Source organism: Eriocheir sinensis, unplaced genomic scaffold (assembly GCF_024679095.1).
Source record: "Eriocheir sinensis breed Jianghai 21 unplaced genomic scaffold, ASM2467909v1 Scaffold521, whole genome shotgun sequence".
Lineage (NCBI taxonomy): Eukaryota > Metazoa > Arthropoda > Malacostraca > Decapoda > Varunidae > Eriocheir > Eriocheir sinensis.
This window is the reverse complement of record NW_026111856.1, coordinates 34010-49897: the sequence shown is the minus strand read 5'-3', so window position 1 is coordinate 49897 and position 15888 is coordinate 34010. Positions and strand designations below refer to the sequence as shown.

The 15888-nt window shown below is 47.2% G+C and overlaps 1 protein-coding gene across 1 annotated transcript; it reads right to left on the bottom strand.

The window, feature by feature from the left end:
• Positions 1-2987: 2987 nt before the first annotated feature.
• On the bottom strand, positions 2988-15527 carry LOC126992922 (uncharacterized). The gene is made up of 6 exons (XM_050851755.1): positions 15505-15527; positions 15139-15290; positions 13062-13174; positions 12528-12620; positions 3474-3586; positions 2988-3117 (listed from the first exon to the last, which is right to left on the bottom strand). Exons 1-6 carry the CDS (start codon positions 15505-15507, stop codon positions 3037-3039), a joined length of 555 nt encoding a protein of 184 aa, XP_050707712.1. The 5' UTR covers positions 15508-15527; the 3' UTR covers positions 2988-3036.
• Positions 15528-15888: the final 361 nt, after the last annotated feature.

Sequence of the window (15888 nt, the reverse complement as noted above, 5' to 3'; positions counted from 1 at the left end):
TGTTGCGGCGCCTAATTTAAATCAATCAATCAATCAATCCACTGCATGAATATTGCACACATGTGTCTTGTATTAACTGAAAATCACACAGAATGCGCTAACCACTCTTGCAGGAAGGCTGTTACAGTGGCGGACGACTCATTTCGAGGAATGAAGGAAGGAGGGAGGGGGGGGCGGGAGAGCAATTAATTATCTTCTTTATTCTTTGTTCCATATCTCATAATAGAAGGGTGTCGATCCAGTGCAGATGTAGCTAACAGATGTGGAGTAGAGGACCTGTAGGGAAAAAGTGCTCAGAAGGGAAAGACTCTGATGGATTTGGACATGTAAAGAGAGCAGGGGAGGACACAGTGCTGGGAGTTGTGGAGAGAATGGTAAGATAGGGTGTCCGGTGCAGATGTAGCTTACAGATGTGGAGTAGAGGACCTGGAAACAGTTTTTTTTCCTTTTTTACGTGTGTCCTAAAGCGCCGGTAGGATTTTGTTTTTAATAGGGTCCTGATGGTGGGCCCGAGCCCGTTATGACGCAGACTAATGTTTATTGTGGGGCAATTATTATTGGCTCATGCTGCCCCCCGGAGATCATTCTTGATTTCACTTGCATAGCTTCTTCTAGAGTCCGGGTTGGTGGATAGTCTTCAGGACAGCATGTGGGTAGTCTTAGGCCCCTCGGCGGTGACTGAAAAATCCCAGGTGGTTAGCGGCGGATTCGAACCCTCATCATCATCAACGCTGCGAAGGCGGGGCCGGCACGCTAACCACTCCACCACCACCTCAGAAGGGAAAGACTCCGATGGTTTGGACATGTGAAGAGAGCAGGGGAGGATACAGTGCTGGGAGGTTTGGAGAGATTGGCAAGACAGGGTACCCAGTTCAGATGTAACTAACAGATGTAGAGTAGAGGACCTGGAAACAGTGCTCAGAAGGGAAATACTCCGATGGTTTGGACATGTGAAGGGAGCAGGGGAGGATACAGTGCTGGGAGTTGTCGAGAGATTGGCAAGACAGGGTGCCCAGTGCAGCTAGATGTGGCTAACAGATGTGGAGTAGAGAACCTGGAAACAGTGCTCAGAAGGGAGACTCCTATAGTTTGGACATGTGAAGAGCAGGGGAGGATACAGTGCTGGGAGTTTTGGTAAGATTGAAAGTAAAAGGAAGGAGACCAGTTGGTAGACCTAGGAAAACGTGGAGAAGGTGTATACAGGAAGACTTGGCAGTGATGGGATTGGATGAGCATCAGGCAGAAGACAGAGCAGAATAGAGGAGACCCATAAAGCGTCGAACCGCTCAGGAAGAGTGAAAACGGACGTTAAACGAAATGATGATGATGATGATGATATATAATAGAAGAAGAAAAGAAAAGAACTGAGAACATTAAGTGACCTGTGGAAAGGATTAAAGCACTTCTGCTACTCTTGGATACGTTCAGTTAACTCCCGACGCAGTAAAGTTAATGTCAGTGGAAATGGAGTTGATCGTTTCCGCACTGACTACTTCTGCGGGGAGGCTGTTCCAGTGGCGGACGACTCTGTTCGAGGAAGGAAGTATGGAGGAGGGAGGGATGGGAGCGAGAGTTTTTATTATTTTCGTTAATCTTTGTTCTCTCGTTCCATCTCATCCTTCCACATGCTCACTGCCACATATACTTCACTGCTCTGTTACTTAACTTAAATTGCTGATCATTTCACTTTACTTTCAGATTAAATAAGTTAACTTCCTCTGCATTGCGCCACGTAGGGCTACAGCAGACGCTTTTAAAATTAGGAACAGCAGACGCTTTTAAAATTAGGAACAGCAGACACATTATAAATTAGGAACAGGAGACACATTATAAATTAGGAACAGCAGACACATTATAAATTAGGAACAGGAGACACATTATAAATTAGGAACAGCGGACGCATTATACATTAGGAACAGCAGACGCATTATAAATTAGGAACAGGAGACACATTATAAATTAGGAACAGCAGACGCATTATAAATTAGGAACAGCAGACGCATTATAAATTAGGAACAGGAGACACATTATAAATTAGGAACAGCAGACGCATTATACATTAGGAACAGCAGACGCATTTAAAATTAGGAAGAGTAATCACTTAAATTAACTTGAGAAACAAACAAAGATTAACATGATTCTGAGGGGAAGTAGGCACCCGTTTATTATATATATACACATGTCTGTACATCATCAAGACCCCAAGACCCAGACCAAGCATTCCTAAACGTATACTATAGTCGCAGCACATGAGTCTGAGGTCTTCGTTATCGTGTTCTGGCAACTTGATATTACACATGCACACACACATACAGCTACATAATCAGCGACCTTATTTTTTTTTTTACAACAGAGGAGTGGCCGAAAGATAGAGAAGAGCTGTGTGGGTGGAGCCCCCCACACGTGCGATGCATACTCCATACGAGGGCGGACAAGGCCCTTGTATATGGATAGCAGCGGTGCGGGGCAGAAGAACTGGAGGAGACGATACAGAACGCCCAACCTCGAGGAAGCTGATTTAGTGAGAGAAGAGATGAGAAGTTTCCAGTTTTTGAGTTTTTGATTTTGAGTTAAGGATAGACCGAGGATATTTAGTTCTGAAGAATTATAAGGTGACAGCTGAGTGTAGTTGAAGAATAGGGGATAGGTGTTTGGAAAATTGTGTCGAGTTGAAAGGTGGATAAATTGGGTTTTTGAGGCATTGAAGGACACAAAAACCCAAAGGCTCCTTTTATCACAATCGGAGATGATAGCAAGGTCTGAGGTTAAGGATTCTGCAGCCTCAGTCTTATAAACTAAAACATATTTTTACGACAATTTCAATAATATGATTAATACTGACAAATGTGCCCTATGCGTAGACTATCATATAACATCGTAGACGCCATGACGCCAGGTTGCCAGAGCACGATAATTCACACCTCAGTCTCGGTGCCGCGACGAAAGCCAAGGCTGTTACAAAGAGACAGCCTTGGCACAGTACCACTATAACTTCTCCTCTTCATCTCTCTCCTTTCCCTTCCGTCCTTTTCCTCCTCACTCAGGCTTAGTGATGCGGAAGACGAAGACGAGACCCTCCTTGTCACAGAAATAGTTTGGGACGATGCGCCGCTCCACCTGAAGGAATTATGACCATCACTTCAAATACGTGACCTTCTCCCTTTGGCCAGCTCCTGACCATCTCCTTATACCAGTGTCGTGACAGGCGCCCATACAGTGAACAGCCCCGCCAGACAGAAACCTTGATTAAAGTAAATGTTTTCTTGTACCAACGTTGCCAGATAGTTGTACTCAGCCTCTTATATATTTACCAACTTCCGACTTCAAATATGTCTCATGGGGCTCAATAACTAGATTCATTTATATCTATCGTTAAAATAGTGAATTCCTGATGTTTCTTGGCAATAGTTAGGTGTCAAAAAACGGTAAATACTATGCTCTGAGTACGATAATCTGGCAACGGTGCTCCCTACCTTCTTCCACTTCCCGTCCGCCTCCAGCTGGTCCATGTAAGGCTCCAGCTTGTCCTTGTAGGAAGGCACGGTCTGCAGGAACTCATGGCGCATCACGATGATCACGAAGCCTCCTGGAGTGCCGGAGAGGAGGAAATCAGTTAATCATTGGGGCATACGCTAGGGGGCGCGTCGTCTAGCCCACCCTAGGGAGACCGCCTCAAGGTTTACTCCAGGCAAATCTGAAGTCTCTATGTAGGCTCTTTCCCATCCTAAACGGCGCCTAAGTTCGCCTGTTTGAAAAGCCTCTCGTAAAAGTTGCTGGGATTACCATGAACTGTTTTGCGATCCTATAGTAGGAGTAGGTAGGAAGGCCCCTACCGAACGGGCGTGACCTACTCTCGGTGAGGATATATGGGAAGCGAGGAGGGTGCTGAAGCCCTCCAAAGACCATGTCCTCACTAACCGTTTCCCTTTTGTCTCATCAACACCAGAGAGCAGTTCAGCATGCTCTCTAAAGACAGTTCCTCTCTCTTTCTACACCACACTACATTCACACAACACACACACCTTTTCACAAAATTCAAAATTCAAAATGGCGAAAAATAACAATGCCTCGGAGTCCCCGCCTGGAGGGGGACCATAAATTCCCCTTCTGGCTGCCGACTTGAGAGGTGTCCTGATAACTCCTTGAACCTCCTCCTTATCAATTTCTGCAACATTCGTGGTCTTCGTTCTAATTTTCATACTGTGGAACACCATCTCTCCTCCTCTAAACCTTATTTTCTCTTCCTCACCGAAACACAGGTTACTGAGGCTACTGACATAAACTTCTACTCTGTTCCCTCCTACTATCTCTATCCTAAATTTTAATCCTAAGCTGGATGTTGCGCCTACGTGCGCAACGACATCACTTGCTCTCGTGCCTACGACCTAGACTCTTCTGAATTTTCCATCATCTGGCTAAGACTTCATTGTCATTCTATTACTAAATACATCTGTGCTGTTTATCTCTCACCTAACTCTACTAACTATGTAAAATTCTTTGACTATTTGAATTATAAAGTGGAGCACATCTTTACTCACTCCCCCTTCGCTGAAATCTCCATCATGGGTGATTTGAATGTTCACCACCAGCTTTGGCTCTCATCCTCTTTCACAGACCAACCTGGTGAACAAGCCTACAACTTTGCTCTCCTCAATGACCTAGAGCAGTTGGTTCAGCACCCTACACGTATTCCCGACCGTTTTGGAGACAGGCCCAACATTCTAGACCTCTTCCTTACCTCTAATCCTTTTGCTTACTCTGTCAAACTGTTCTCTCCGTTGGGTTCCTCCGACCATAACCTTATTTCTGTTTCCTGTCCTATCGCTCCTGTACATCCTCTGGACCCACCGAAGAGGCGATGCTTCTGGCATTTTGCTTCAGCTCGGTGGGACGACCTTGTTATAGTAATTGCGGTATATCAATGGAAAAAAGAACACGACAGATAGATCACGCCACCTTGTAGGAATGTCAGCTGTCAGTGTTTACCATCTCAATTTGTATACAAAGCATTTCATCAAGCTTAGAGGTCACCTTGACATACGTGACCAATTGTAACTTCATTATTTTCCACTCTGTAACTCGTCACTCCTTCGAGAGAGCTCGCACGACACACACCTAGCGTATCGTCTCTCTCACCCACGCTACGCTGTATCTTAGGTTAAGAATATATTTCTTCTAAGACAGCAAGAGTTTCCCTTCACGCCCGCAAGTCCCCGCAACCAAGCGTTCACCGGTGGCAGACGGTGTCCCAACGCGCCCGAGCCCTTCGCTACCTAGTTGTCCTACAAGAGCTCCAAGCCACAAGAACTCCCCAACAAATCCGGGGACAGGCGTAGAAAGAAGGAAGGAGTCAAAATCCCTGCTACAGGCCAACTACAGGCCTACGACTTCTACAAGCTCTCTACAGGCCAACAACCAGCGGAGGCGGTGGCTGAGTCGTCAAAGTAACGGCCTCGTGTTCAGGAGGACGCGAGTTCAATCCCCGCCCGGTGCCACCATGCTGGGATTTTTCAGCCGCCGCCGAGTGGCTTAAAACTACCCACATGCTGTCCAGAAGACCACCTATCAACCCGGACTCTAGATTCTAGGATCAAAGATGAGCTCTGGGAGGGCAGCATGAGCCAATGCAAGATGTCGCCACTATAAACACTCGCCTGCACCAGAACGGGCTGGACCGACCATCAGGACCCACCGGAAAGAAGCCTTGGACCGACCAACAGGATCCACCTGGAAGAAGCCTACCGGCGCAATAGGCCGCAATGTAAAAAAAAAAAAAAAAAAAACTCCCAGCTCACTCCAAGCCCTCCGTGGTACGCAGAAGGAGGCACTCCCCGCAGAGCCCACAAGCACCAAGCAACACAGCGGCAACACCGCCGCTGCCGGGAGCATCGGCCCAAACCTCTTCCGGCAAACAGTCAACCAGGGCAAACGCGGACATCTCCCGGTGACTGCAAGCAGTACCCACCACCGTTACTACAAGGCGCCTTCTCAAGAGGTTACACACCCAGGTTGCCATATCTACAACCGCTGCCCCCACAACTCTCAAAATAACAAGAGCATCGCAGCCGTCCTACGTCTGGCAGCAGTGTTCCAGCGCCCGCCCTGCCACGCACCTGCCCGATTATATCGTCAGCAGTTTCCAGCAGCCATTACGGGGGTCAGTCTCCATGCCATCAGTCAACCTTCCACGCGCTCCTGCCGCGGCCAAGGTCTTCCAACGCAACTCCAAAGGCTCCAGGTACCCCATGAGCGACGACATCCTTCGTCGCCAGCTCTACGTCAGCTGAATATTCTCGGTATTGTACCTGTTCCAAATATTTTCACAAGTGCAAACTCAGCAAAACTGCATCAGAGGCACGACTCTTTTATTTATGTGTATCTAACACTGTTAATCAGTCGTAATTGTGAGAGTAACGATCATTTGCATACGGTATTGATCCTTCTTGTTGTCTGCTAGCGGTAAAACTGTGATTTCCCTACTCTAATTCAAACTTCCTCAGTGTGCCCTTGCTCCGTTTTCTCTTCGCCGTTCGGGAGAAACCCGCACTTTAAGGGCATGCTCACCTATTTCTCCTAACCAAATAACGGCTGCGTTATTGGGTCATTATTTAATATAACCATAACATTATAACATTACATTATAACCTGACATTATAACCTTAACTTTCTATTACATCTAACGGCCACCTTGCTTACCATCCCTTCTTGTTTTTAGGGGTACGGCGCAAACTTTTAACTCAGACGCGTTACGTTAATATTTACAGCAATTAAAATATGCTCATATATTGTAACTGGTTTAAGCCATAATATGAACAAAGACACTCTCGCTAAACTCGGTGACACATTTAAACAGTTAACGAGTCCCTCAGGTAAGGAGGAAGTGGAACACGGTTCAGGCACCAATGATCTTAATGTTGTAAATTTGCGTTCAGGTACTCAGTATTCCTCAATTCCAAACAGGGACCCTTCACCTCCGGGTTCTTCGGGATACTTAACCCCCACTCAACCGGTCACAATGCCTACCAATCCACCTCCACCCCCCCCCCCCGCCTCAACCGATTCGGGTCATTTTAACTCACGCCAGTTTTCGACAGTTCTCCGGCAGCGAGTCAGATTATTCGGCGACAGTTCCTAGATCTCTGCGAGTCTGCCATCGTAAATTCCTCCATTACGGAAGATCATGATAAAATTGCATTCATTCGGTCCGAGTTATTACCAGGCTCTCGGGCACTAAATTTGATGCAGTCCTCAGCGTTTGCTTCGGTGGACATTGGAGTAAACTATGAGATTTTTAAAAGGAATTTCATAAAAATCTTCGGAGGCGGGAGTAAACCAAGCTTCGTTAGACAGATCGCACACACGGTTGAGCCCCTCCAAAAAAAAACCCTCAACAAAGCCGATTTGGGACGCCATGACTGAGGCAAATCAGCTGGCGGTTGATTGTGTCAAAAGTCTAGAAGACGCGCAATGGCTCTCAGGGGGCAGTATGCAAAAACACTAGGTGAAGACAGTCTTCGAGTTGCTTTTTTACTTATTTCATATTTCAGAGAAGAACCGCCGTTCTGCCCTTCCCTTGACCTTCAAACCGGACGGGAAGTTGGTTGACTTCGTCTCAGAGTTAGAAGTCAAGGTTCAAGAACACACTCACCATCAACCCCTCGCAACTGCCGCAGCATTGCAGGCACAAAGTAAGGCATCTCTCACCTGTAGTTTTTGCAAACGTTCAGGACATTCCGAGAATTCTTGCTTCGCGAAACGTAGGGACTCAACACACTCAAGACAGGGATCTGATAGGAGATCAGGAGGTTACAGGGGTGGCCATCACTCATTACACAGGAACCCTAGGCCAAACCATCAGCGGAAGGCTGCCTTTTGCCATGTCCACGGGAATTGTTTTCATGATTCAGACAGTTGTTATGCAATACAAAAGGCCAAGGAGGAACAGAAGAACAAGTCCTCGGCGGACAGTAAACCACACTCCTCCTCTTCTCGAATAAAAAGGCATGACTTTGTGACAGCCCCAAGGCGTACATCCAAGTATCCCATAAGGACGATACTAATTGGGAGCAACTTGACTCAATCACTACCACCTTGGGACGGACAAGCATAATTGCCCTCCCTTGCAAGGTGGGCATAATTTCACTCACCTTAGCGGTAGACACAGGTACAACAGTCGATGTAATCTCAGACTCCGCTTACAGGTCACTGACACGACAGGCGAGAGGGGGAAATTGGCCGCTCCAAGAGAACGACCTGAATGTGGTAGGCGTGACAGGCACCACTTTGGGAATCCTTGGGCGAGTACCACTAACAGTCAGCTTACATGAAAAGGTATGTTCCTTTCGAGATTTATTATATGTATCTAGCAGGTTTGCCTTACCTGTGGATGGGATCTTAGGATTAAACGCCATGAAAGACCTGCACATAACCATAAACCCTGAAAGCAACGCGATCGTGTATCAAGGACGACGCATACAGGGGATGGTAAATGTAGCCCCGGAACCAGCTGCATACCCTTCAGCCCAAGTTTCAGGCATAACCTCGGCGTCTCAGGCTTCTCCCGAACAAGACACAGCTAATTTAGGTGCATTCCTAAAAGTTGCACACAATTCCGAAATTAAGCCAACCTTAGTCCGGCTGCTGGAACATTATAGGGGGGCGCTTGCTCTACCAGACGAGCCGCTTGGAGTTACGCAGTGTGCTGAACACAATCACATTAAGTTAAAATCCAATACCAATCCGGTATATATCAATGCATACAAGCTCCCCCACAGTCAGAGGGAAGTAGTGCAGCAACTTATATCTGATATGTTAGAACAAGGTGTCATCAAAGAATCGAACTCCCCGTGGAATTCACCCTTGTTTCTGGTTCCAAAGAAAGACGGTTCTTATCGTCCTGTGATTGATTTCCGGCGTGTGAACAACGCGACCGTGGATGATCATTTTCCGTTTCCCGTTCTTAGAGATCTTCTGATGTGTCTCGGTAGAGGAAATACAGTCTTTACGAGTCTAGATCTGGTCAGTGGCTACTGGCAAACTGCCTATGGCCCCGGAGTCCCGTGAAATAACGACTTTCAGCACGCCTCATGGACACTATGAGTGGACGATGATTCCGTTCGGGCTCAAAGGAGCTCCCTTGACCTTCCAAAGGACAATGAACAGTATTTTTGGTGACTTGTTGGGCAACTGTTTATGTGTATTTAGACGACATCATTATAGCAAGTAAAGACGTGAATGCACACATGGCAACACTAAAAGCAGTCCTACACAGACTTCAAGAGGTCGGATTAAAGCTCAAACTCACCAAATGTGAATTCTTAAAGCCTCGGATCAAGTTCTTGGGGCATGTCGTGGACGAATTCGGCATCCACACAGTGGACGACAAAATAAAGGCTATTGCCGAGTTCCCTCAGCCAACGTCTGCGGACAAGGTACGGTCTTTCTTGGGCGTCGCAGGTTATTACCGGCCTTTTATAATGGACTTCGCAGCACGCGCGAGTCCCCTAACCCATCTTTTAAAGAAAGACGTACCATTTCAGTGCCTCCCAGCTCAACAAACGAGTTTTGAAGATTTAAAGAAAGCGCTTACACAGGCTCCGGTTCTTGTCTTTCCGGATTTCAAGGACCCCTTTCAGCTTTGTACCGACGCTTCGGCTAGTGGACTAGGAGCCGCTCTGATGCAAACAGATAAGTCCGGCAAAAAGCATGTGATAGCGTTCGCCAGTCGAGTACTTACAGCTCCGGAAAAGAACTATTCTGTTACCCACCTAGAGGCTCTTGCCATTGTGTGGGCTCTGAAGCATTTTCGTGACATAGTGATGGGGTACAAAATTGTGGTGTATACGGACCACGCGGCCATAACTGATCTTTTCAAGGGAATAAACCTACACGGTCGTCTGGCAAGATGGTTCTTAACGATCCAAGCATACAATCCGGAGATAAAATACATCACCGGGAAAACAAATGTGGTCGCAGATGCCTTATCTAGGAATATTCCGATAGGCACGATTACCACCACAGAGGTCATCCACAACTTCACTTCACCTGAGCTACACACTGCTCAGCGAGACCACCCTGTGTGGAAGAGGTTAATTTACGCCCTCGAGTCGGGAGACGAATCAAACCTTCCTGAATTGCCAGTTCCCTTTTCACAATTCTTCCTATCAGAGGACAACCTCCTTTGTAGGTCATGGCCAACCAAACCGGTACCTATAGACCAACTGGTCATCCCAGACATATACGTCCCCGTGACGCTTAAGCTGGTCCATAACACACCCATTGCGGGTCACCCAGGAAGAGACAAGACGCTATCTGTCACCAGACGAAAATTCTACTGGCCCACATTACGGGTTGATGTAGAAACACATGTCGCACATTGCGTCGTTTGTGCTAAGCACAAGGGGTCCGTCAAAGGGCCAGCACCTATGTTGCAATACCCAGTACCAGAGGCGCCATGGGATGTTGTTAATATAGACTTATTACAGCTCCCCCAGAGCCAACATGGTTCGCGCTACTTATTGGTATGCGTCGACCAGTTCTCTAGGTTTCTAGTTCTAGCGCCTCTCAAGGACAAGACAGCCACACGCGTGGCCCATGCCCTCGTGACTCACGTGTTGTGTCCACATTCGTCTCCTCTAATTCTTTTGAGTGACAATGGCACCGAGTTTAGGAACTCAGTATTGAGCGAAATATGCGCTCAGTTTAACATCACGCAATCCTTCATCACAGTTTACCACCCAGCTGCTAATGGGTTGGCGGAGAGGGCTAATAGGAATTCTGGGCATATTCCTCCTACTCACCCCCCCACTCTGACTCCTTTATGCCCGTTATTAAGATTCTTCCAAATGATGTTTTCTATGCCCTCACTGGCCTCAACTCTCAGAAGGCTTATGGACCTGATGGAGTCTCCTATTGTCCTTAAAAACTATGCTTCCGTGCTCACACCCTGCCTGGTCAAACTCTTTCGTCTCTGTCTATCAATATCTACCTATCCTTCCTGCTGGAAGTATGCCTTTGTACAGCCTGTGCCTAAGAAGGGTGACCGTTCCAATCACACAAACTACCGCCCTATAGCTTTACTTTCATGTATATCTAAAGGTTTTGAATCAATCCTTAACCGGAAGATTCAAAAGCACCTTTCCACTTCCAACCTTCTACCTGATCGCCAGTATGGGTTCCGCAATGGACGTTCTACTGGCGATCTTCTTGCTCTCTTAACTGACTCTTGGTCATCCTCTTTTAGCCATTTCGGTGAAACTTTCTCAGTTGCGCTAGACATATCGAAAGCCTTCGATAGAGTCTGGCACAATTCTTTGCTTTCTAAACTGCCCTCTTTCAGAGTATATCCCTCTCTCTGTTCCTTTATCTCCAGTTTCCTTTCCGGCCGTTGTATCTCTGCGGTGGTAGACGGTCACTGTTCTTCCCCTAAACCTATCAACAGTTGTGTTCCACAGGGCTCTGTCCTATCAGCCACTCTCTTCTTGTTATTCATCAATGATCTTCTTTCAATAACAAACTGTCCTGTCCACTCATACGCCGACGACTCCACTCTGCATTATTCAACTTCTTTCAATAGAAGCCCATCCCAATAGGAAGTACACGACTCCAGACTGGAGGCTGCAGAACCCTTAACCTCACACCTTGCAATCATTTCCGATTGGGGTAGAAGAAACCTTGTGTCCTTCAATGCCTCAAAAACTCAATTTCCCCACCTATCAACTCGACACAATCTTCCAAACACCTATCCGCTATTCTTCAACAACACTCAGCTGTCACCTTCTTCAACACTAAATATCCTCGGTCTATTCTTAACTCAAAATCTCAACTGGAAACTTCATATTTCCACTCTCGCTAAATCAGCTTCCTCGAGGTTGGGCGTTCTGTATCGTCTCCTCCATATACAGGGGCCTTGTCCGCCCTCGTATGGAGTATGCATTTCACGTGTGGGGGGGAGGGTGCTCCACTCACACAGCTTTTCTGGACAGCGTGAAGTCTAAGGCTCTTCGTCTCATCAGCTCTCCTCTTCCAACTGATAGTTTTCTACCTCTTAAATTCCGTCGCGATGTTGCCTCTCTTTGTATATAATATCGCTATTTTCACGATGACTGCTCTTCTGAACTTGCTAACTGAATGCCTCCGCGGCCCTGCTGCACGACTTTCTACTTATGCTCATCCCTATACTGTCCAAACACCTTGTGCAAGAATTAACCAGAATCTTCACACTTTCATCCCTCACGCTGGTAAACTCTGGAACAATCTTCCTTAATCTGTATTTCCTCCTGCCTACGACTTGAACTCATTCAAGAGGAGGGTATCAGGACACCTCTCCTCCCGAAATTGACCTCTCTTTCGGCCACCTCTTTTGATTTTCTTTTTCTCAGGAGCAGCGAGTAGCGGGCTTTTTTTTTTTCTATTATTGTTTTTTTTTTGTGCCATTGAGCTGTCTCCTTTTTTGTAAAAACACTTTCACACTCACACTCACTCACTCACGCACGCACGCAGGCACGCAGGCTCACTTACTCACTCACCGTTCTTTGCGACGCGCACAACGTCGTCGAGGCCACTGTGTGAGATGTGACCTTCTCCCATACCGCCCGAGGTGACCACCAGGTCGTATGTGTCTGAGAGAGAGAGAGAGAGAGAGAGAGAGAGAGAGAGAGAGAGAGAGAGAGAGAGAGAGAGAGAGAGAGAGATGTAAAAGAAAAATACGTATATTAATCTTTACATATGAAACAACAACAATAACAATAATTCCACTCACACAACTCTCCTGGACAGAGTGGAGTCTAAGGCTCTTCGTCTCATCAGTTCTCCTCCTCTTACTGACAACCTTCTACCTCTTAATTAAATTCCGCCGCTATGTTGCCTCTTTTTCTATCTTTTATCGATATCTTCATGATGACTGCTCTTCTGAACTTGCTAACTGCATGCCTCCCTCCCTCCCGCGGTCCCGCTGCACACGACTTTTATGGGAGCAGCGAGTAGCAGGCTTTTTTTTGTACTCTTCTTGTTGCCCTTGAACCGTGTCCTTTGATGTAAAAAAAAAAAAAAAATACTAATACCTTTGGGCACGGTGGAGTGTCCGCTGCCGAAAAACTCCAGGAAGTCGTTGGTATAGATGCCAGTCTCCCGCTGCTTCATCATGCCCTCCGACGGGTCCACAGCGTCTATGTGCCTGTGGGAGTGGCTGTAGTAGTTGTAGTAGTAGTAGTAGTAGTAGAAGTTATAGCAGTAGTAGTAGTTGTTGGGAATCAGTAAATTTACCCTACCCAACAGTTAGGTCACTCGCAAAGTGAATAACACATCCATCAGACAATCCCAAACAAACAAGTGCTTACCAGCTTTTAGGTGGTGAAGGTATCCAACAAGCAACTCCATACAGCCGAACAAATAATAATCCTACCGGATACGTGTAGTAAAATCTATCTGTCTCAAATAACTGCTGGGGGCACTTAGCTGAGAAGCGGGTTTCAAAAGATATTGTTGTCTCTGAAGTCTCGTTGCCGGGTGTAGTATCCCTCAGTCAGTTAATAGAAGGTACACTGCGTCCGAGTTAATGGGTGGGCTGCAGTGCCTTGGTCTTTACTTTGTGAAGGCCGGTGGTGGAGTGAGAGAAAACCAACCACGTGGGTCTGAAGCGATATTTTTTTATTTATCTCGCCAGGTGGCGTGGCTTTCCTCTCTGTTTCCATAGGTTAAATTATCCTTGCTCTTTAATTTTAATTCAGCAAGAACAATTAGTTATTATTTCATGAAAGGAAACACTTCACTATTGTTAATCCTTTCATGGTAAATGTGGTTAGTCTTCAGGCAGTGAATAAGTTAATTCTGTCTCGGTTTGGGAGCCGATCACCGAAGTATTCAAGTACCATCGAAGGCTTATTTGAGCTCGGACGATACTCATAGTTGGCTTGAACTCTCGGCCCGAGACTAGTTCCATAAGGGAAATAATTAATTTGTCTAGTCCCCCGGTTAACTGGCCTAATTCCTAACATAGTAGAGCCTATCGATTTTAACTTGAGCCCTTGGGCGCGACACAAGGATTACCCACGAGACCGCGCTGGTGCCACATCACTCCATTACCCTCCTCAGAGAGGGTGGCTATCTCTCTCTCTCTCTCTCTCTCTCTCTCTCTCTCTCTCTCTCTCTCTCTCTCTCTCTCTCTCTCTCTCTCTGCATGGCTGCGCAGGGCGCAAGAGTGAGATCTACTTCATTTGTCCATTGTGGCGTAACGTTGAATGGTGCGCCCTGGCGCCTGTTGCCAAGGTCCGTCAGGCGGCAACGTTGCATGAGCCACGTTGCCAAGTGATATGGAAGGTTTACTGAGTCGTTGTCTTTCCCTCTAATCCCAGGTCGAGTGCCCCAGTCTGCGGGATCTGCGAGAGCAGTACCTCTCCCGGTGTCGTGATGTACATGGGAATTTTTCCCTTTCCTTAATGCTGGGTGAAAAGGCGTTCACCCCTGGACATGACGTCATGTGGTATCTGCAGGAGATGGGCATCCTCCATCTCTTGTAGGGTCTCTTCATAGAAAGTTCTTTGTATTTCACTAATGCATTTTTTAATAAACATTTTATTATATTTTAAACTAGTGCTATATCTGAATGGACCATTTCAAAACTATCTTCCTAATAACTTTTATCACCCTTAGATTATTATAATTATTTGCCTTCCATTTTATTACTCCGGTGCCATATGACCAAGATGTTGCGGCGCCATGAAAGAAACTCTATATCAATCAATCAATCAATCCCTCTAATCCCAAGCCATTCATAACACCACGCAGTCGTATTATGAATGTATGTAAATTCCATAAATAGATAACGTACAGACTAACAGTGAGACAAAACGTCATGCGCAGGTCATCGCTAGATCTGTAAACAATGGGGGTTTCGCCGGGCCAAGTCACAGGGCTCAATTTTAAGTTAGAGTTGATGGACTATAGTAATGCCGCTCCTGCCCGCTCCCAGTTCCCACCCAGCGGCCCTGCCTCTACACAAGCAGCTGTAATTTCCAACACATCATCTTCATCTCTTGGCGTTGGACTCGTGTTGAGGCTGAAGCACTAGCAGGCATGAGGGAGTGGACTGGAGGATATTAAAGTATGGTGACCGGACAACCCCCTGTCTGCGGCACCCACCTGAAGCCTTCCCGGTGGAGTTCGCGGCCCACGCAGCCCGTCCCAGCGGCCACGTCCAGCACCCTGGCCTTAGCTCGCCGCTCCGGGGGTACCCAACGCAGCGCCTCCTCCAGCGTGATGGCGGGGCCACGGTACCCGCCTTTCCAGATCATCTAAGGGGACGGGGAAGCGGGTGATTACAGGTGGGTACCCCAGGGGCCGCATCACTTCACTCCCGGACCTCAAGGAGTAGTCGCCGGTTTAACGCAAAATCATTCCAGCGATACCCCATGATTCTGCGTAGGCACTTGGTACCGAAGGCATCTCTCTCTCTCTCTCTCTCTCTCTCTCTCTCTCTCTCTCTCTCTCTCTCTCTCTCTCTCTCACCATCTCCTCGTAGTTCTCGGACCACTCGTAGCCGGCCGCCATCTCCTCCGGCGTGACCCCCGGCCTGTGGACTTTCGCGATCACCCTCATTGCCACGTCGCCCCGACTGCCGCCCTCAGACATTATCCTGCAGCAGGGAAGAGACAGAAGAATAACAGGCAGGGCATGACTACAGTACAGTACAATTCCTTTATACATCCTTTATATATTTACGAAGGTAGGTACGGTTTTCTAGCCCCGCGCCGCACTCCTCGCTGATTTGCCGGCTGGCTCTCAAGCTCCGCCCACCTCCATGGCAAGTGTGGCCCGCCTCTCTCTCTCTCTCTCTCTCTCTCTCTCTCTCTCTCTCTCTCTCTCTCTCTCTCTCTCTCTGGAATGGAATAG

Bases quoted from the DNA above. Each gene is read 5' to 3' on its own strand.
- LOC126992922 (XM_050851755.1), bottom strand. The intron at 13,175-15,138 runs GTGGGTGCCGCA...CCACTCCCACAG, and splicing joins CTCCACCGGGAAGGCTTCAG to GCACATAGACGCTGTGGACC. The intron at 3,587-12,527 runs GTGAGTGAGTAA...CCGGCACTCCAG, and splicing joins TGTGCGCGTCGCAAAGAACG to GAGGCTTCGTGATCATCGTG.